This window comes from Natrix helvetica, assembly GCF_964273705.1.
Source record: "Natrix helvetica genome assembly, chromosome: 3".
NCBI classification, from domain to species: Eukaryota; Metazoa; Chordata; class Lepidosauria; order Squamata; family Natricidae; genus Natrix; species Natrix helvetica.
The window spans coordinates 23597593-23618689 of NC_138549.1; the positions used below are offsets into that span (position 1 = coordinate 23597593).

A 21097-nucleotide genomic window follows, 5' to 3' on the forward strand; every position below is an offset into this window, starting at 1 on the left:
AAAATATACAGAGGTTAACTTTTCAATTCAACTAATAACCACCCATCTATTCTTAGCCAAGGGCTCTAAATACGGTATACCTTAAAACAGCTTCAAGTAGTCCAACGTAAGAGGATAAATGAAAAAGAAAAACCAATCTGGAGAACAACAGGCATGACGACCCTAATCTGTTCGCTCTGGCGAAAGAACAAGTAACATTGTCATCTGTAATATAATTGATGAAACTAGAAATGGTTGCTGGTGATTTTATTCCTGGGGGTGGGGGTGGGGACTGTATTGGGATGGAGAGATAGATTGACTTACATCTTTTGCAAACCAAGTTGTTCAGCTATAGACCCTCAGTTCAGCTCCGCCGGACAGCTTACCTGGTTTTGGGTAGAATGAACATCTTGTCACGATGAAAACACTCTTTACAGCTAAGTTTATAAAGGGTCACATATTCTGTGAGAAAATAATAGCCCATTTTCTGGCTGACTGTTTTCACAAGATTTATACCTCCTCTGATGATGATTTGCCGCAGAGAATTTGACACAGAACTGCAAGTCTCAAATGATTTCACCTAGAGATGCCCTCAAAGATAAATCCAGACTGGGAAGAGGTAGAAAACTGCCTCGGATTGATTACGTAGCAATTTGAGTTAGTAAAGCTGAGTTTCTTCATGGATTTTGGTGGATGAGAAGAAACTCTGGTCAATAGAGGAGGAGCCAATCCAGTCTGGTTTTTGTCACTGTCTGAACCTGCAGAAGGCTGGCTGGTCATAGCTCTGGGAAAGTGAATCCGCAAAAACCAGGGTAGCATCTCTAAAAACGCGGAGGGGGGTGGAATGGCAGGCCTGCCCTAGAGAGTACAGTATGAGGATATCCAGGGAAATATGATTTGTAGTCCAACATTTCTGAGGTTTGGGGATCGAAGCTACAAGCAGTACGCCAGCATTTTGGAACTGATTCTTGTTAAAGATCAGGCTGTCCCCTCCTTGCTAGCTTTGAGGGAAATGTTAAAAACTGAATTTCTGTAGAGTTTTTTTCCCCCATTAAGACTATATTTAACACCTTCTTGATGGTTCCCCCCCCCCTTGTTTTCTTTATCTTTATTTTTATTGTTATCTTTTAATAAGTGGTCACATGATCGAAATTCAGAGGCTTCACAAACTGACTCCTATTGATGACCGTGATCCCCTTTTTTGCGACCTTCTGACAAGCAACGCAAATGGGGAAGCCACATTTCACTTGAACACCCCATTCCTAACTTAACGCAGTGCTTCGCTTAACGACGGTGGCAAGAAAGGTCATCCCGTGGGGCAAGGCACCCGTAATAAAATGCCTCACTTAACCACAGACATTCTGGTCTCCATTTCGGTTGTAAGGCGAGGACTGCCTGTATTTAGGGTGGGTGAGGTTTGAGAGAGGGAAATGCACCGACTTAGGTCCCGGACATGCCTGTTTTCTAGATTCACACGCAATTTCTCTACACGCCCATGACTGAATGTTGCAGTGCGGGAATTTCACCCCAATAGCCAATATTTGGAATGAATCAGGCCTGGCCTCGTCCTTTTCCCGTTAGGGTAACATTGGGAAAGAGGATGTCGTCGTCGCTGCCGCCGGTCCCTCCTCGCTTGTGCCTGCCAAGGCGGGTCCGCCCCTGCTCACAGGCGCCACAGGGCCACCACCGCTGGGCGCGGCCGAGCGAGCGCACCGGCAGGCCGTGAGCGCCGCGGGCTGGCAGCCCCATCTGGAGACGCGGCTCCCTCTTTCAAGCCGAGGGCAGCGCCCCCTCACGGTCCGCCTTGGCCGGGGAGGCGTGTCCGGAGGATGCCGCGCGGGTGGGAGCTCCCCGGAGCCGCGACAGGCGGCTGTGCTCAGTCGGCCGTCAACCGGAGCGCAAGCAGAAGGAGGAGGAGGAGGCTCGCGCGCCCTCGCCGCCCCTCTCCGAGCCGTCCCGTCGGCCATGGCCAGCGCGGTGGTGGAAATCCTGGCTTTCCTGCTGGTCGTCTCGGGCTGGGTGCTGGTGTCCTCCACGCTGCCCACCGACTACTGGAAGGTGTCGTCCATCGACGGCAGCGTCATCACCACGGCTACTTTCTGGTCCAACCTTTGGAAGACCTGCGTGACCGACTCGACCGGGGTGTCCAACTGCAAGGACTTCCCCTCCATGCTGGCGCTTGACGGTCTGCAAGGCTCCCCTCCTCTCCCCTTCCCTTCCCTTCCCCTCGGTTAAGCTAGCGGTGTCCGCCCTGCTCAGGGTCCCGAGTGGAAGGGAAGCTCTGGGGGGTTGCCTATCGTGGGAGCTGCTCTCCTAGAAGGAGCGATTGGGGATGGGGGTGTCCATTCAGTCACTGAGCCATTGGCTCCAGCCCTTCGATCTCTAAACCCACTTTAATTGATATGATAACGGGAATGATGATGGGTCTAAGATTATTTGCTCCCCTCTTACAGGGTTGCTTTGCCTCATTATTATTATTTTTTTGAAGTGGATGGTAGAAGAAATTGGTTGAAGGTAGAAAAAGTATTTGCCTATTTAGATATGTGAAATCTAGAAAGAAATGTCTAACTTGTAGTGGGTTATTTTTTCTTTTCATTCTCGTTAAGGGTTTTTTTTTTTTTTTGAAGATAACTCTTTTTATTTTTCAAATTATTGTCTGATTTCCTGATCATTTTCTCTTTCCTAAACTCTAATATTATGTTTGCCTCGTTTTTTGGACTTGAGTTGCTAATGAACGTTACTCTTGGCTCTAAAACTGCACTTGCCCACAAAAGCATCTCAGGAATTTGCCTGTCACAAGTTCCTATCTCAATGCCATGGATAAACCAATACAAAACCAAATATCTGAACTGTGGGTCTTTGAATTACAGCTATTATACCTGTAGTCCTCGACTGACAACAGTTCAATTTAGGGAACATTCAAAGTTTCAACGGCATTGAAAAAAATGGGACCATATTTTCTTATGACCATTTTTCAGACTTCAAACCAGCACAGCATCCCCATGGGCACACAATCAAAACTCAGAAGCTTGGCAACTGGCTCATATTTATGACGGTTGCAGTGTCCTGGGGATCATGTGATCACTTTTTACAACCTTCTGACAAGCAGAGTCAATGGGGAAGCCAGGTTCGCTTAACAACCAGATTGCTAATGTATCGACTGCAATGATTCACTTAGCAACCTGTAATTGATTTTAAAAGTTGCTCGAGGTGTCCAAATCTTGAACCAAAGGATAAGATAATTTCCGACATTTCAAACTTGCAAGGGATATTTTGATCACCCTTTTTTCTCTTAGATATATGCAGATAGACTGGGAGGAATCAGGAAGATGGCAGCAGCTCAGTAGCTCAGATGAATCAAAGGTGTCCTATTCAATTAACTTTTCTACCAGAGATGTCCCATGAATCTTGGGACATCTTAACCGGTTTGTCAAAAATGACTTACCCATGTAGAGTAACTCAAGAGATCCTTGTTGATCATTTCACATTATAGGTATGTTCAGATCCCTTCTGCAATCTCCTTTTGTGAGAGGAATACAGGAAGTAGGCTGGAAAAGGTCCCTCGTCTATTCTCTTCACCACATAACACCAGGGGTATCCATAATTTCAAGAAAGACCATTGCTGCCCAAAATATACAGGTTGCCATCATGTAACATTTGAAGGTATATTCTTGTGGCTTCATACTTTTAACATGAGATAAGCTGGGGACTGTAGTCTGTGAAGGACTGCTTATAAGTAAGCGCCCAGTAGACTAGTGTTTCTCAACCCCAGCAATTCTAAGATGTATGAAATTCAGTTCTCAGTTGAAGAATTTTTGGCTATGGATTAAACCATTACCTTGATGAGTTAATTACTTTTTATTTTCCAAGAAAGTAGAAATCTTGTGGCATATGGAAAGAGCTACTATTTCTGTTTTCTCCCTGCATCGTTTTGACACGAACCATGTGACAATATGCCCGTGTTGGCATCTTGTGCTTCTCTATAATGACAATAAAATCAGTCAATCAGAAGCTAGTGGTTTGTTTGACATAAAAAGATTAGAAGATTGCCAAGACCCCTTTACAAGAAGGTGGGACTGTGTTGAGCCTCCTTATGGAGATGCCTTCTCTGAATACAGCTATCATCATGTTTCCAGCTTCTCTTTTTCTTACTACTAGCAGACTAGGAGAATAAAATGCATTCATCAAGAATAAAAAGTTGCAACACTTAGTGATAGTCAAGGTTACTAATAAGCTATCAAATCGTACCAGGAAACAATAAAAACAATATAAAGATACAAGCAACATGGTTATAGTCATAAGTGGGGAGAGATAGATACTAGGAAGAAAGAGAAGAATAATAGTAATACAGTAAATTATTGACAGTGTTGAGGGAATTATTTGTTTAGCAGAGTGATGGAGTTTGGGGGGAAAAAACTCCTTGTGTCTAGTTGTTCTGGTGTGCAGTGCCCTATAGCGTCGTTTTGAGGGTAGAAGTTGAAATAATTTATGTCCAGGATGTGAGGGATCTGTAAATATTTTCACGGCCCTCTTTTTGAGGGGGCACTATACAGGTCCTATGTAAACCTACCAGATAGGGTCATCTGACAAATTGGAGTACAATTTCACCAGTATACCCAGTGGTGTGATTCAGCCAGTTTGCACCACTTCGGGAGAACCAGTTGTTAATGTTCTGAGCAGTTGGGTGACCTGGTTGTTGGAAGAAACCATTAGGGCAGAGAACCAGTTGTTAAATTATTTGAATCCCACCACTGATACTCATGATGTAAGCACTATCCTAACTGAGGAGAGATGCTGTTTGTGTACTTTTTTGGGCCTGGAGGCTTTAAGGATGGGAGAGAACAACGTAAAAGCTGAGCTCAAGAGTTGCTTTTTGTACCTCAGGATTTCCTGTTGCGACCTGTGATTTCTCTTGACAAGCAGACACTACCCATGGAGACCAGGTCTGCCATTTGAGAGACCTTCTGTAGGAGCAGGGAGAGCCATGGTCAGAGGGGCCTATGCCCAGCTTCCAGGGCGTACCAATTACAACTACAGGTGGTCCTCAACTTGCGACCACAGTTGAGCCCAAAATGTAGGTTGCTAATTGAGAAATTTGTGAAGTGAATTTTACGACTTTTTCTTCCACATTGGTTAAGTGAATCACGGCAGTTGTTAAGTAAGTAACACAGGTGTGAAGTGAATCTGGCTTCCCCATTGACTTTGCTTGTCAGAAAGTCACAAAAAGTGACCACGTGATCCTGGGACACTGAAACCGTCATAAATGTGAGTCGGTTGTCAAAGCATCTGAAAATCACGTGACCATGGGAATGCTGCAACGGTCATAAGTGTGAAAAATGGTCAAAAGACACTTTTTCAGTGCCATTGTAACTTTGAATGGTCACTACACGAACGTTGTAAGTCAAGGACTATCTGTAATATCTAAGGCAAAAGGACCTAAAGAATTTATGCCCCGCATTAGTACCTGGTTAGATAATTGCAGTATATTTCTCATAAAGCTGCTTTTAAAGACACCTCAGAAATGGTAATTGCATTAGAATGCAGCAGTCCACAAGCCTCTTAATCCCTGTCACTTGCAGTACATAAGCCCAAATTTACAGGCCTGTCATGGCTTGGCACCTGGCTGCCTCTTGCAACCAGCATCAGCCCAACACGCAGTTAGTTCTCAACTTACAACAGTTCATTTTGCGACCGTTCGAAGTTACAAAGGCAATTTTAAAAAGTGGCTTATGACCATTTTCACACTTATGACTGTTGCAGCATCCCCGTAGCCATATGGTCAAAATTCAGATGCCTGGCAACTGACTCATCTTTATGACGTTTTCAGTGCCTTGGTGTTATGCGATCTGCTTCAGCGGACCTTCTTAAAAGGAAAGTGAAGGGGGAAACCAAATTCACTTAATAACCATGTTACTAACTTAACAACAACAACTGCGGCACTTAACACTTAACAACTGCGGCAAGAAAGATCGCAAAATGGGGCAAAATTCGCTTAACAAAGTTTTCCCTTAGCAACAGAAATGTTGGGCTCAGTTATGGTCCTAAATTGAGGACTACTTGCATGAGAATATCCAGGGAAATACAACTTGGTCCCACATTTCTGAGAGGTTCGGGGATTCAACCTAGAAGCAGTATGGCAGCATTTTGGAACTGATTCTTGTTAAAGACCAAGCTGTCCCCTCCTTGCTGGCTTTTAGGAATTTTTGTGGAGAATTTTTTTTTCTTTAAGTCTATATTTAATGTCTTCTTAATGGTTTTTTCCCTTGCTTGTTTCTTTTATCTCTATTTTTATTGTTACCTTTTAATAATTTTGTGTTATGGCTTTATCCATCCATATTGTGATTGCTTTTTTATCTGATCATGGATGTTTTATTTTTATTTTTTTATGTGAGAGTATTCTTTATGCCAAGAGTTGTTTAATTGCAGAAGTACAAAAGTTTGATTCCTAAATAATAAAAGGCAGAGCCTTGTTGTTTTAAGATTTCTATGTAGTTTAATTGTCCATCAAGAAAATATCTTCAGGCTATAAAAAGACAGCTGTTGGGTAAAATTTGGAGGCTGAGATTTTTCATGATCTCAAGGCCACCTTCCTCATTTATAAGGTTACATAATATTGTACAAGACAGATAAACTCTTGACATCTCCATTTAACAAAGCATCTGAGTAAAGCTTCTGAACTACTATTGATTTTTTGTAATAAAATGAAATTAAGATTGCTCTCATTACTGTGGCTAAAAATTAAGAGTATGATGTGTGTTTATGGATAACAAAAACGTGCTGAACAATATATTTTCATTATGATTTTCAATCCCATCTGCTGTTTCTGTCTCTTGGTTTCCTACCATGTGTAGATAGATGCAACACTTCTCTTGATATATTAATAATGGTGGTGTCACCTAAACACAGTTACCACCAAATTTTAATAAAGCATTTTGTAAGGTGATGCAACTACTTACTCTATTAGCATCTTGAAAGAGCTGTCAAAATTAAGGACAATTAAATTGTAAATAGGAAATCAGGAAATAAATGAATGCATCCAACTTTTACTCATTGTTTACTTTAGTTCATATTGGCTAATAAGGATTTGGCTCAGATACTCCTTGTCTTTCCTGGAAGGTTCTTAATTAAATCTTTGACTCTCTGGGGTGAGGTATAAATCATTCTTTTGCATGCAGATGCTCTCATGATACTGTGAAATTGTATCAAAATACATCCCAAATTAATAGCACCAAACATAGGAGCAGAATAAGACACATTGCAATTAATTTATAAAACTCTAACTATTCTTTTGTGGAATGTTTGCTCATAGTAATATTTTAAACAGGTGGTTTACTTTTACTTTCACAACTGAGCTAATACACAAAGTGTACATCTTTTCTTGAACTGAAGCAAATTGCTTACCACTTTTAGGGACTGTTGTGTTCATTTTTACCTCACTTTTAAGGGGGAAAAATTATAATTCTCAGAAATAGAAGTCCCCATAATTTAACAATATAGTTTTTGATCCTGGTCTCTAGGCAAACAGGAAACAGATTTAACTTTTTGGGGGTATGATTTCCTTAAAAAATGCTGTAACTTCCTGCAGTTGTCTTTTTTTAAGGCTACATATATTTTTTTCCTCAGTCTATCCTTGTAAGATAAAATTTTAGTCCCCTGACTGTTTTTACTTTGCCCTCTTTTGCATCTCTTCCCTTTGTTTTCTAAATATTTCTAAAAGGTGGCAGCCAGAATTACTCAATTTACACGTTACCTTACTTTACTAGCAGACAATAGAGTAGAATATGTGGTAATTTGGAAAGCATGTATCCTTGATGCAATTTATCTCTGCCCTTTTTATATACCATGCTGTCCTAGTTATAATTATAGTTATAATTTCCACGATTGTCTTTACTGGTACTATTGTAAACCAGGCATTATGAAGCATTTTCTCTAAAACTGTTCTTTAAAAAAAAAAGAACAGTTCTTTCACAGCCCTTTTCTATAGCTAGCAAACTTACATTTTGAGCTTTGTTTTCTATTGCGTTTTAGTCCAGCCTCTTAGATGTATATTCACTCAAAATATCTTTTTCTGATGATATGTCACTTAAATAATTGTTTTTTTTAATGTACTGGGATTGTTGGAGTCAAAACATAATGTTGGAAATCACTGCATATTCCTTTGGTTGAATAATAGGATGTGTATGGTATTGTCTTCTTCCAGATAAAGTTACATCTGTTTTTGTTTATTTATGGCTTCTGCCATTGCCTGGAGATGCTTTCAGGCAAAAGGGAATGTATTATTGCGTTGGTTTTAGGCATGTTGACCCAGAGGTCCCCTTGCCATCTTCGTGATACTTCATAGTATGAACATTGTCCTCTGTTTGAGAGGTAAAATATAGAGGTCTTCACCTCAACCTTAGGGTAAATTTGTTAATTCCCAGAGAAACTATGTTTGTGAATCAGAGGCTTACCTAAACCTTGAGCCTTGAGGGGAAGACACAACACCTGGGAAGAAACTCAGTTTCTTTCATCTGAGGATCTGTATAAAGAAGGATAGGCAATCTCAGTCTTCTAAGAGATTTACAGAATTTCTGCAGGTGTAGTTTTATTGTCTCCTATCTGAAAACTTGGACTTGAAAAATACAAGTGTGGGAGTACAAGAGCAGTACAGCGTTCTTCTCAGGAGGATTTATAATCTGATGCGTTTCAGATATATGGATTGTTCATGAATGGTTGACTGAAATTTTGGTCCTGCGCACCTGAAAGTTACTGTAAATTAATTATGAGTTTCCAAGATACATCTTATTCTCTGACAATTCCAAACTACGCACTGTAGTATAACACCATGTTTTATAGTGGACTAGCTGATAACCCAGTGCTGCCCTGTTATTTATTTATCCCAACCCTCCTTCCATGAACGTCGCCACAATTTCTAATGTTGAATTTTCTCCTTTACCAGAGGGAGCCCCCTTGTGGAGTACTGTGAAACTGTTACCATGGCAACTCCACAGCGCTGTACAGTAGAAGCCATTTTAAGGCAGTATGGTAGAAGCCATTTTAAGGCACAACAGGCTTATCCTAACAGAACACACACACACACCCCGAGGAGTGTTAGGGATATCTTACCCCCACAATATTTGTTTCACACGTGTGTGTGTGTGTATGTATGTACATGTATCTGTATATCAGGGGTGGGTTCCTGCTAGTTCTAACGTCTTCTGTAGAAGAAGAGGGAAGGGAGCACGCAAAGATTTCAGCAGTTCAGATTTTTGCAGCCCAGATTGGGTAGCCTGAAATGCATATGTATCATACATGATACCAGTAGTGGGATTAAACATTTTTTAATACCAGTTCTGTGAGCATGACTTGGTGGGCATGGCTTGGCTTGGTGGGTGTAGCTTGGTAGGCATGGCAGGGGAAGGATATTGTAACATCTCCATTCCCACCCACTCCAGAGGAAGGTTACTGCAAAATCCTCATTTCCGCCCAATCAGCTGGGACTTTGGAGGCAGAGAACACATGGGGGGCGGGGCCAGTCAGAGGTGGTATTTACTGGTTCTCCAAACTACTCAAAATTTGGGCTACCGGTTCTCTAGAACTGGTCAGAACCTGCTGAATACCACCTTTGCATGATACATATAAATGCATACATAACCTACATAGGTACACACTTGGTTCTTCCATTGGTATGGCAGTGAGATAGCAATTAGAAGCACTGTGGTTGGTTGTTATATCCTGAGTAGGGAGCATGTATCACCAAACAGCCAGTCTAAAAAGCTGTGATTTCTACTCAGCTACTCGCACCTATAAGAATTAGTCCAGGTCTTGAACATCTTGAATTGGTTGGGCATGTCTGCCATATTGTTCATATAGGCATCTTCCTTCCTTCTATCCTGACTTTTTGGTCCACTTGAAGCAAATTGGCTTCGGACATTTGTTCAATCCTGCCTTGACATATGGGCTGCGCTTACTGTATACTGAACAACACTGAACCACAAACTATTACATTTTAGCTTAATATTATGTGAATACAGTCTATATTGTTAATTAGTGGTAGTCAGTGTGCCATGTGAGTTGGATTAGATGACCATTCTGCACACTGGCCATGTGAATATAGTATGTTTTGCTTGTGAGAAGTCTTTATTCTGGTTTTTGGTTTTTTTTTGTGAAAAATCACATGCTGGTGTGTAAATGATGGATGGCAGCCATTTTGTTGTGGTTGGGGTAAATCTTTACCATTTTGCCCAGGAAATATAGCTATAAATTACCTTGAAAGCACCTCTGGGTAAATAACTTCATGCTCCAGCACATTTAATGTCTTAATTAGCTACTAACAATGCCAATAAATTGAGTGTCGGAAAATAATGACTTCCGTGGCTAATTTTAATCTATATAAGTAGCAAAAAAAAAAGTTACAAGGAAAGAAAGATCCCCCAAAGAAAACTGGGGTTGAAGAGAAATTTTACACTAAATATCCAATTTTAGTAATAAAAACTAGGTGTAGGTAACTTTTCTCTTCTTGCAGAATTTAGCTTAAATTGTCTGGTGTTCCATGAGGTGTAATGTTATTTCCTGTGTTATGCCTTATCTAGAAAAGCATAAAAAAGTAAGAATGCGCTCCAGGCCTACATTAATGCTTGAAATTAGGCATGTGCATTTACAGTTAACTAACAGCCTGTTTAAAAGACTGTGCCTCAGTATATAATCCTTAATAAAATATAAACCCATAAAAATTTAAATAATGGGGAATTTGTTCTGAAATGTGTTTTTTGTCTGCAATGGCACCGCCTTAAGGAAAAAAAACCAATCTTTAAAAAAAATAACGTTTGTTCCTTCCAAAAACAATTTAATATAAATAAGAGAAATGAGAGAAGATTAATGCTAGAAAAAAGTGTCACTAGCAAATTCCTAATATCGATATGTCATTAGGATTCGTAACTGGTTGACCAATTGCATTCAACGTGTAGTCCTCAATGGAACTGCATCTACATGGAGAGAAATATGCAGTGGAGTACCCCAAGGCTGTTTTCGGCCCAGTACTCTTCAACATCTTCATCAATGATTTGGATGAGGGAATAAATGGGGAACTCATCAAACTTGCAGATGACACCAAGCTGGCAGGAATAGCCAACACTCCAGAAGATAGGCTTAAGATACAGAAGGATCTTGACAGACTTGAACATTGGGCACTATCTAATAAAATGAAATTCAATGGTGAAAAGAGTAAGTTTCTACATTTAGAAAAACGAAATGCACAAGTACAGTATAGGTGGTACCTTGCTCAATAGTAGTAATTGTGAGAGGGATCTTGGAGTCCTAGTGGACAACCATTTAAATATGAGCCAGCAGTGTGCAGCAGCTGCCAAAAAAGCCAAACACAGTTCTAGGCTGCATAAACAGAGGGATAGAATCAAGATCACGTGAAGTGTTAATATCACTTTACAATGCCTTGGTAAAGCCACACTTGGAATACGGCATTCAGTTTTGGTCGCCACGATGTAGAAAAGATGTGGAGACTCTAGAAAGAGTGCAGAGAAGAGCAACAAAGATGATTAGGGGACTGGAGATTAACCCATATGAAGAACGGTTGCAGGAACTGGGTATGTCTAGTTTAATGAAAAGAAGGACTAGGAGAGACATGATAGCAGTGTTCCAATATCTCAGGGAGAGGGAGTCAAACTAATCTCCAAGGCACCCGAGGGTAGAACAAGAAGCAATGGGTGGAAACTAATCAAGGAGAGAAGCAACTTAGAACTGAGGAGAAATTTCCTGACAGTTAGAACAATTAATCAGTGGAACAGCTTGCCTCCAGAAGATGTGAATGCCCCAGCACTGGAAGTCTTTAAGAAGATGTTGGATAGCCATTTGTCTGAAACGGTGTAGGGTTTCCTGCCTAGGCAGGGGGTTGGACTAGAAGACCTTCAAGGTCCCTTCCAACTCTGCTATTGTATTGAATTGCATTGTATTGTATAGTTGGACAGTTTTGACTTTGTTGATTTGGATGTCAAAATGCAGATGCAAAACAACACTCATATTTATTGATGGGGAAATGGGAATGGGAATGTATTACCCTAGGCAGCCTTTTCAGGCAAGGGTGGGGAGATGATTTTAAGGGATGTGTCAGAACCGCATTGTCAGGGTTCCAAATAGCATCCAAAATTAAATCAGAGTCCAAGGCAATGTATTGCTCAAAGTTCCAATTTATTGAGAGACATGTTGGCACATCTGGGAAAACCCGAATCTGAAAGCTTCCCAGTTTTCCCTACCCAGTTGAAAGTTCAAGATCTTGCCCCCACACCCACGAGCCCATCGCATGGTCCAATCTTCCACTGCCATGCTTCCCATCCAGTCCCGTTCAGGTGCAGAGACAAAGGATGACCTTGGCTTTCTAGAAAGAATTTTGCTATAGCTACATATCATCTAACTCCGTATAATTCCCCTCCCATTTTCCCACAATAGAAAATGCATAGTGGAATAATAGAAAGTGTGGCAGGCCTCAAATCCAAAAGAAAAGATGGCTGCAGGCCTGAAACGCGGGATATAAAGTATTGGATGGAACTTAGATAAAAAAGTAAACGTGATTTAATTTCATTTATGTATTGAAATTAAGTACAGTTAATGTCTACTCTTCAGTTATAGATTTAACAATTTTCTGTATCCATCATATTTTGATCCTCATGGCTATACTCAAGACCATTGGAGCAACCTGCAGTGATACTGTCAGATTGTGCAACTCTAACCTAGGCTGCCCCCATTGATATTCTATTTGAAGCTTACTGTATGAAGCATTTCTGTTTGTGGTATTTACACACACAGATTTTTCTCTCAAGGATGGATCTGTCCTCCTTAACCTTCTTTTGCACTATCACAATCACAGGGTACAATTGACATGGTCCTGTAGCCTCCTTTTTATACCTTGAATGTGTGCAGGAGTTTCTGAACATCACTTACTTTAATTATTTTTTTTGGAAGAAAATATCTGATAGACCTTACTACCTCAGGTTTTTAACAGCTGCAGCACCAGTCAAAGCAATGAAGTGAAACTTTCACTTTATCAGGCCAATGCTTTCAGTGTAGTAAGGGATAAGGTCATAACAATAACAACAACAACAATTTAGTACAGTCATAGATCAGACTCAAATTATAGAGAGAAATGTTTTATACAACACACAATAGCAGAGATGGAAGGGACCTTGGAGGTCTTCTAGTCCAACCCCCTGCCTAGGCAGGAAAACCTATACCGTTTCAGACAAATGGCTATCCAACATCTTCTTAAAGACTTCCAGTGTTGGGGCATTCACAACTTCTGGAGGCAAGCTGTTCCACTGATTAATTGTTCTAACTGTCAGGAAATTTCTCCTCAGTTCTAAGTTGCTTCTCTCCTTGATTAGTTTCCACCCATTGCTTCTTGTTCTACCCTCAGGTGCCTTGGAGAATAGTTTGACTCCCTCTTCTTTGTGGCAACCCTTGAGATATTGGAAGACTGCTATCATGTCTCCCCTTTCACTAAGTTAGACATACCCAGTTCCTGCAATGGTTCTTCATATGTTTTAGTCTCCAGTCCCCTAATCATCTTATCCTCTTGATGTACAATATATCCAAAGAGTAATGTATCCAAATTAGTTGTCCTGTTGCCTAATGGTGATTTGATGGTGTAACTTGACACTTAGATAGCTCCTGGAAGATCATTTTGAGATCTCTGTTCACCATAACAGTAACCTGTATTTGGGTTTGCCCAGGTAACTTTTACAAAGTATCTTTATATCATGTACAAAAGACTACTTTACAAAAGTAGTCTTTATATCATGTCGGAATATGGTAAAAATATAGAAAAATATAGAAATATAGTAGTCTCTATATCATGTCCTCTTGCATTTCATAATCTGTCAGATCTGCCATCTTCAGCTTTGTGCTTTGCTGTCATAAATTGTTGGGGGGGGGGAGGTGGCAATTGGCATGTGGAGAGTAGAGTAGAGATGAGCAAGGGTGTGTGTGTGTGTGTGTGAGAGAGAGAGAGAGAGAGAGAGAGAGAGAGAGACAGACATAATGTGGTTATACGGTGAATGACTGAACTGTTGAAAGTTCATTTAAAATTATGAAGCTAATGAAATCAGGAAAAATTGGGCATTTTGGTCACTGCTAACATTCAGAAATCCCTCTCCTACTTCCCAGAATAGCACTGAGAATAGTACAGAGTATTGGTTGGAAAATTATCCCACAATCTAAAAAGATGCCATCTTTCTTTGAGCAGATCCAATTTTAAAGGGAGGAACAGGGAGGAAAAATTGCTTTTCTTTTTGGTTTGATCTGTGCTGTCAGTGTGATAAAGTGAACACCAAAAGTTAAATTGAACATTGAATAGGAAACGAGAGAGTAGCAGTAGGAACATATAAACAAAAGAGAATATGGGAATACTGTGATTCTTTGCATTTTGATTACTGTAATTTATATTGGTTGCATTTCTACAAAACACCAAACATTAAATCAATAATACTGGCTGGGCTTGCAGTATCAAGCTGTGAATTAACTATATTTTAAAACACAGAACATAGAATAACAAGAGTTGGAAGGGACCTTGGAGGTCTTCTAGTCCAACCCCCTACTTGAGCAGGAGACTCTTATACCATTTCAGACAAATGGCTGTTCAGTCTCTTCTTAAAAGCCTTCAGTGATGGAACACCCTTAACTTCTGAAGGCAAGCCAATCCACTGATTAATTGTTCTCGCCATTAGGAATTTTCTCCTTAATTCTAGATTGCTTCTCTCCTTGACGAGTTTCTGTCCATTGTTTCCTATATGGCCATCTAGAGCTTTGGGAAAGAGGTTGACCGCCCTCTTCTTTGTGGCAGCCCTGACACACTGGATGGTGCTAAGATCCCTGAATCAATAGCTATCTTTATAGGGTGCTATTAATAAAGTTGGGAGCATGTTTATTTCAAGTACAACCAGGCATGTTCATATTTACATTACCCTCTCCCACCACGTTAGCTACTGCCATGTGAATTATTGAAAAAAAAACTGTGAAGAAAGAGTGGAGATTTGCATAAGAGGAGCTCATCTAATTAGAACAGTGTTTTTCAACCACTGTTCCGCGGCACACTAGTGTGCCGCGAGATGTTGCCTGGTGTGCCGTGGGAAAAATTGAAAAATTCGAAAGATTTTTTTTTTAAAATGTCAAATTTTCGCCCACTAGGCGGGCGCCGGACAGTGTCCTGGGTATGGGGGGGTGGGGGTTTTGATATTTCTGTTTACTTACTATTTCATAATAAAGTAATTATAAAATACTTTCTTTGTGTTTATTTGATTCCTATTCAAGAGAATTACTTTATATATAGTCAATATAGGCACAGAGTTAAATTTTTTAACATTTTCTAATGGTGGTGTGCCTCGTGATTTTTTTCATGAAACAAGTGTGCCTTTGCCCAAAAAAGGTTGAAAAACACTGAATTAGAAGAGATAAGAAAAGCGTCTTGTTACCCAGGTGCCCTATACCTGGGGTGGATTCCAGCAGTCACTACTGCTGGTTTGCTTGTGGGTGTGCCCTGCTCATGCAACACAATAAAAATTGCTCTGTGAATGATGTGCAGAAGCAAAAGCAAGATGGCGGCGTCTATGGCACCGCCCGGAGAACCAGTTTGGGGGCTTGGCAGGCCTGTGTCGCTGCCAGTTCCAGCACCAAACCCAGGGCGCCAAACCACTACCGGTTCAGCCGAACCGATTCGAACCTGTAGGAACTCACCACTGACCTATACTGTACCGAAAGCCCTTTGAACATATGGACATCACTCAATTTCTTCTTGCATTTTTAGGTTACATCCAAGCGTGCAGAGGACTCATGATTGCTGCTGTCTGCCTTGGGTTTTTTGGCTCTGTATTTGCCCTGATCGGGATGAAGTGTACGAAGGTTGGAGGCACAGATCAAACTAAAGCTAAAATTGCTTGTTTTGCTGGACTGATCTTTATTATCTCAGGTAAATATGAAATGATGAAAGTTGAGCTTTTCTAGGCAGATCGATTGAAGTGGGAAAATTGCTGTCGATTGTAGATTCTGGTGGATGTGTCAAAGCATTTCCAGATATTAATCTGTTCTGCACTTGATGCATTTTTTTAGGACTGAGTGCATTGACTGGTTGCTCCCTCTATGCTCACCGAATCACATCCGAGTTCTTTGACCCCACATTTATTGCACAAAAGTAAGTCCAGTTGAAGAAAAACCCACTGAAATAGGAGATATTTTACTTGCTGTTTTGGTCTATCTGCCTGGTTCAGAGGAACCAGAGCTAATTAACCTGCCCAAAATAAAGTTTAAACTGGCTATAATGAAATAAAACAACAACTGTGCCTTTTGAACTCCGTTAGTATTTCAGTGATGTTAGACTGGAAGATTACAAGGTCCGTAGGCTTGAGGAAGTTCCTCATGTCTTAGACAGCTTTGAAAAATATATTTCAGTACAATATAGCTAAAAGAAACTAACAAAAATTAAAATATCTTTTGTTCTGTTTCTGAAGCTAAATCAACCAATAGCTGATTACCTATATTCTAGGATCTTTTTTCATCTTTCTAGTTATTGCAACGAAAACTGAAACATTTACAGCAAATGATCTAATTCTATATTAATTCTTGCCCATAATACATTTAGTAGAAGTGCTCCTTTTGTGACCCAGCAAGAAGTAAAGGATTATTCTGTTATAATTACTCAAATAATTGATTGTTATTGCTGAATTATATGCAGCAAAGCACTCGGTGTTTTTTTTAATTTCAGACAATTTATGGCCTTTTTCCTTGTAATACTTAAGCTATACACTGGAAAGCAAGACAGTAACTTCTCCAACTCTTGAGAATAATAGAAGCAAAGAGGGAATTAAAACTTCAATGCCCATTAGTAGTAACCATAATTCAAATGACTTGTTTTAGACAGGAGCAATGTTTGCCAAGCTTTCTGATTTGCGGGGGAGGGGGGCACTGAGGATTGCAGTGGAAAGAGCAAGAATTATTTTATTAAATTTTGTTAATACAATGAATGAATTTAGCCTTGTAAACCTTTCCCATCAAAACTGATTTGTGGATTAAACTATTTATTAAACATGAATTATCACCTATCTGCAGGTATGAACTGGGAGCCGCTTTATTCATTGGTTGGGCTGGAGCATCGCTTTGCATAATTGGTGGCAGCATCTTCTGCTTCTCCGTTTTTGAAAACAAACAAACTCCACGGTATAGACGGCTGCTTTTGTTAAAATTCATATTAACGGATTTATAATTACTAAATTGTAAGATCAGTAATACCAATCCAATCTGCAAATATTTCAGAAACGACCCTAATCAAAAGTCAAGAATGATTAGTTGAAAAAAAGAAGGATTTTTTTTTAAAACCCTCTGCTTATAGCAGGGGTGTCCAAACTTGGGAACTTTAAGACTTGTGGACTTCAACTCCCAGAATTCCCCAGCCAGCCATGCTGGCTGGGGAATTCTGGGAGTTGAAGTCCACAAGTCTTAAAAAGTTCCCAAGTTTGGACACCCCTGGCTTATAGGGAAAAAAACTTGTCAGACACTGCTCATCTCTGTAAGTTTTAAACATAGGATTAGAAATCATGTAGCACAAGCTGATGGTGAATTTATGCCACATAAGATGCCTTAGCGCTTCTTTAAAATAATGCATGTTGCATTTTCAGTGCTTTTAAAGTGCATGAATGACATGATTCAACTTATGTTTAAGTTTACTGGGCATTTTGTTTCCACGGAAATAGATTTAAATTGTGAAACCACTTCCCAACTACCTCCCCTTATCTTGAATAGTACTGAGACTGCAGTATTCACTAATAGTCCTCATCGTTCCAAGCTTTTTTCCTTTTCATCTGTCTATTATGTAGTACATTAATTTTGCTTCCCTATACACAAAATAGGAGTGAAAAGTGGGATCTTGAAGAAGACATAAAGTACAGTGCAGTAATGCATTTGCTGTGATTTTACCTATTGTGTTGAGAATATTGACTAAAAGTAGGGCTGTAATAGGAATTCATGAAAGATTGTACACTTTCCAGCATGAGCTACGTGTAGCCCAGTCTTAATTTGGGAATGGACCCTCTGCATCACATAGGGTTCACTTCTGAGTAAGCAACCTCAGATTATGCCGTTTCGGACAAACAAGTACATCTTGAAAATGTAAACTCCATGCCTGAATTGAAGCTGTTTTAAGGACAGCTTGCTACAATAAATGGCATGGAGAGAGAAAAAAGCTTGATTTCATGGATCTGTACTTGGTCAAATAAAATCAGAGTCATGGTAGCATGACAGAAATGATTAAGAAATGGTTGCTAAACAAATCCTTTTATTCCCTTCTAAAAATGAAGTGGTAGATTCTGAACATCAGATGACAGAGCCGGGGGGAGGGGGAGGGTTGCAGGACACAGTGGTTAGAATGCAGTATTGCAGGCTAACTCATTGCTCACTGCCAGCAGTTCGATTCTGACCGGCTCAAAGTTGACTCAGCCTTCCATCCTTCTGAGGTCGGTAAAATGAGATTGTTGGGGGAAATATGCTGACTCTATAAACTGTTTAGAAAGGGCCATAAAGCTATATGAAGCTGTATTATCAGTCTAAGTGCTATTGCTAACAGGGTCCCTTTGCAGGTTTTTAATGTGAAGCAACTAGAGGTATCTGCCTGGGGAAGCTCTGAGACATTTGGGGATGTTCCACAGGCCATCCTTCATTGTGTCATCAATAATAAGGTAGCAGCTGCCTTTCCTGGCTTGGCCAGAAAAGCATTTGACCCTGTGGGCTTTGACCAATTGACCTCCATGGTATGGTCATTAAGGCAATTTTAGCTTCCCACTGATACTCAACATGAGCATATTCTTCAGAACACGCCTATGTTTTTCTAGATATTTGATTATAAGGTGAAGACTGCTGTGCAAATAATCTTTAGGTTCAGGCTGAGAAAAGCTGCTTCTACCTTGCTAGTAAGTATTCTTACAGGGAGAAGTTTTGAAAATTGTTCAAAATTCCACTCTATACTTTTTGTTAAGGAAAGGTTTTTTTCAAGGACTAGCAAAGTATTAACACTATTCTTGGTAAAATGTCACTCGAAAGAAAAAGTATTAACATTATTCTTGTTAAACCGTCACTTAAAAGAATATTGAGACTTGACAAGTAAGACTCCTGAATTGCAATGATGTCTGAAATGTTTTTACCCAACTTGAACAAAATGGATGAGTATATCGTTGTTGTGATTTAAGGTGTTAAGTACATGCAGCCCCTGCAATTCATCCGGACAGGCGTATCTTTTTCCAGGACTGTTAAGACAGCTGTGGGATCCTGGAAATCGATGCTGCTGCTTTAAATGAGCTGCAGGTAGTGGCTGTGCTCATCCTTCCTTGTATTCCAAAATGTATTGTCTATAGTAAAGCCCAAAGCACACAGCAGCCCCATGACATCTTCCTTTCGATATTTCTTGACATTTAAATGAGCTCTAAACTTTCTCATGTTTCAGGATGGTATATGCGTACAACAAACCAGCGTCTATGATGTCTACTCGAACCAAGGCCTACTCAGCAGATTTTAAAGCACCCAAGTTCCCTCCAAAGCACTTCGACAAAAATGCCTACGTGTAAATGGATGGTTGGAGGAATACTTTTGTTATTAAGAATCATAATGTATGTGCTGTCCATACGCAGAATGATTTTTAAAAGTGGTTTGGTATCTTGAGCATCAGTTTTATAACTATTGTAACTGTTTTATAAATGAACTTTTGTCTACTTGATGTAAATTTTCTTCATAACTTGTTTTAAGATTTATACCTATACTAGACATAATTTATAACTGCTATGTTTTGCTTTCTGTAAAAAGAAATATAAATGAAGTTGTTTTGATTACAGCCAATATTGTCAGGGATCTTCAGAATCAAACATTAACAGTTGCAGCTTTTAAATGGATCCATCAGTTTTGAAGATCTGCTTTTAATAACTTGGGACTAGTTTTGAAAGCATGTTAAAACATATAGTTAAGCTTAAGCAAGATCTTAATAATGCATTATGAAACACCAATAGTTTTAATCCCAATATCACAATTATATGGATTAACAACAACCCCCTACACACATCCAAATACCCTGTAACACAAAACAAAGATTTACTTCCTCAATTTTCCACAAGGTTAAAATTTGAATTTTAGATTTACATAAGGCAACTTGTATTCCACTAAATATCATGAGCAGATAAGTGTCTCTATTTCTGAGGAGTTTCTCTGTAATTTCACTTAATCCCTCAGCTTCAAATTGATTTAAAATCAAGGCAGTCTCAGATATTGATTGAAATAATGAACTGTGTCACTGAAGATTTGCCACATTGCTCTAAAAATTTAAAGTCTCATCAGGCCACCAAAATGTACAATGTAATATACCGTTTGATTATATCATTTTATTTTGTGTAACATTTTTATAGATGTGATTTAGAAACTAGGTAGTATTGGATTTTTTTGTGTGTGCCTGCTGGTCAGAGTTAATGCCTGGCAACTGCCTGGACTAATCCTGCAATATTTTGTTTTGCCAAGCGTTGTTTGCCCTTTCCTTTCTCTTGCAAGGACAGAGTGTGAGTGACTGGTCCAAATACACGCAGCTGGCTTTGTGCCTACAGTAAGACTAAAACCCATGGTCTCCTGGTTTCTAGCCTGGTGCCTAACCACCACACCACACTGGTTATCAGTGTTGTAGTACATAATTATAATTGTAGTGCATTAGGAATGGCTTCTTCCTTGTTTTTCTCCTGTTGACAAAGCTTCACTGCCTTGATACCCATTATACAGTTAAAGACCAATCCTGAGTTTTTGTAAGATATGAAGCCCACTAAAATTTAGACTCCTCCAGATTGATTTTTTTTTTTACTAGAGAGAACCACATTGTATATTTAGACGTCAGTAATGGGAAGATAGGGGGATGGAGCGCATACATACTGGTTTCCAGATATGCTTACTTGTGCCTAGAACTAAAAATACCAAATGTTTAGGGAAAGAATGGGGTATAAGAAAAGAACAGAGCCTTTTAGTCATTTTTATGAGACCAGAAATGTAGCTTTAGGAATTGTTTTGGATTAGAATAATGTTTAGAAGAACCTTGTTTAGTTGGGTTTAAAATAAACAATTTCAA

At 39.7% G+C, this 21097-nt stretch overlaps 1 protein-coding gene across 1 annotated transcript; it reads left to right on the top strand.

Moving 5' to 3' along the window:
- The first annotated feature begins 1830 nt into the window (after positions 1-1830).
- On the top strand, positions 1831-21097 carry CLDN10 (claudin 10). The gene is made up of 5 exons (XM_081948739.1): positions 1831-2164; positions 15767-15928; positions 16069-16150; positions 17065-17172; positions 19448-21097. Exons 1-5 carry the CDS (start codon positions 1945-1947, stop codon positions 19566-19568), a joined length of 693 nt encoding a protein of 230 aa, XP_081804865.1. The 5' UTR covers positions 1831-1944; the 3' UTR covers positions 19569-21097.

What these genes read in the sequence shown, in the direction of transcription:
- CLDN10 (XM_081948739.1), top strand. Translation starts at nt 1,945, where the DNA reads ATGGCCAGCGCGGTGGTGGAAATCCTGGCTTTCCTGCTGGTCGTCTCG. An exon ending in CTCCATGCTGGCGCTTGACG is followed by an intron (nt 2,165 to 15,766) that starts GTCTGCAAGGCT and finishes TTGCATTTTTAG; the next exon opens with GTTACATCCAAGCGTGCAGA. An exon ending in GAAAACAAACAAACTCCACG is followed by an intron (nt 17,173 to 19,447) that starts GTATAGACGGCT and finishes CTCATGTTTCAG; the next exon opens with GATGGTATATGCGTACAACA.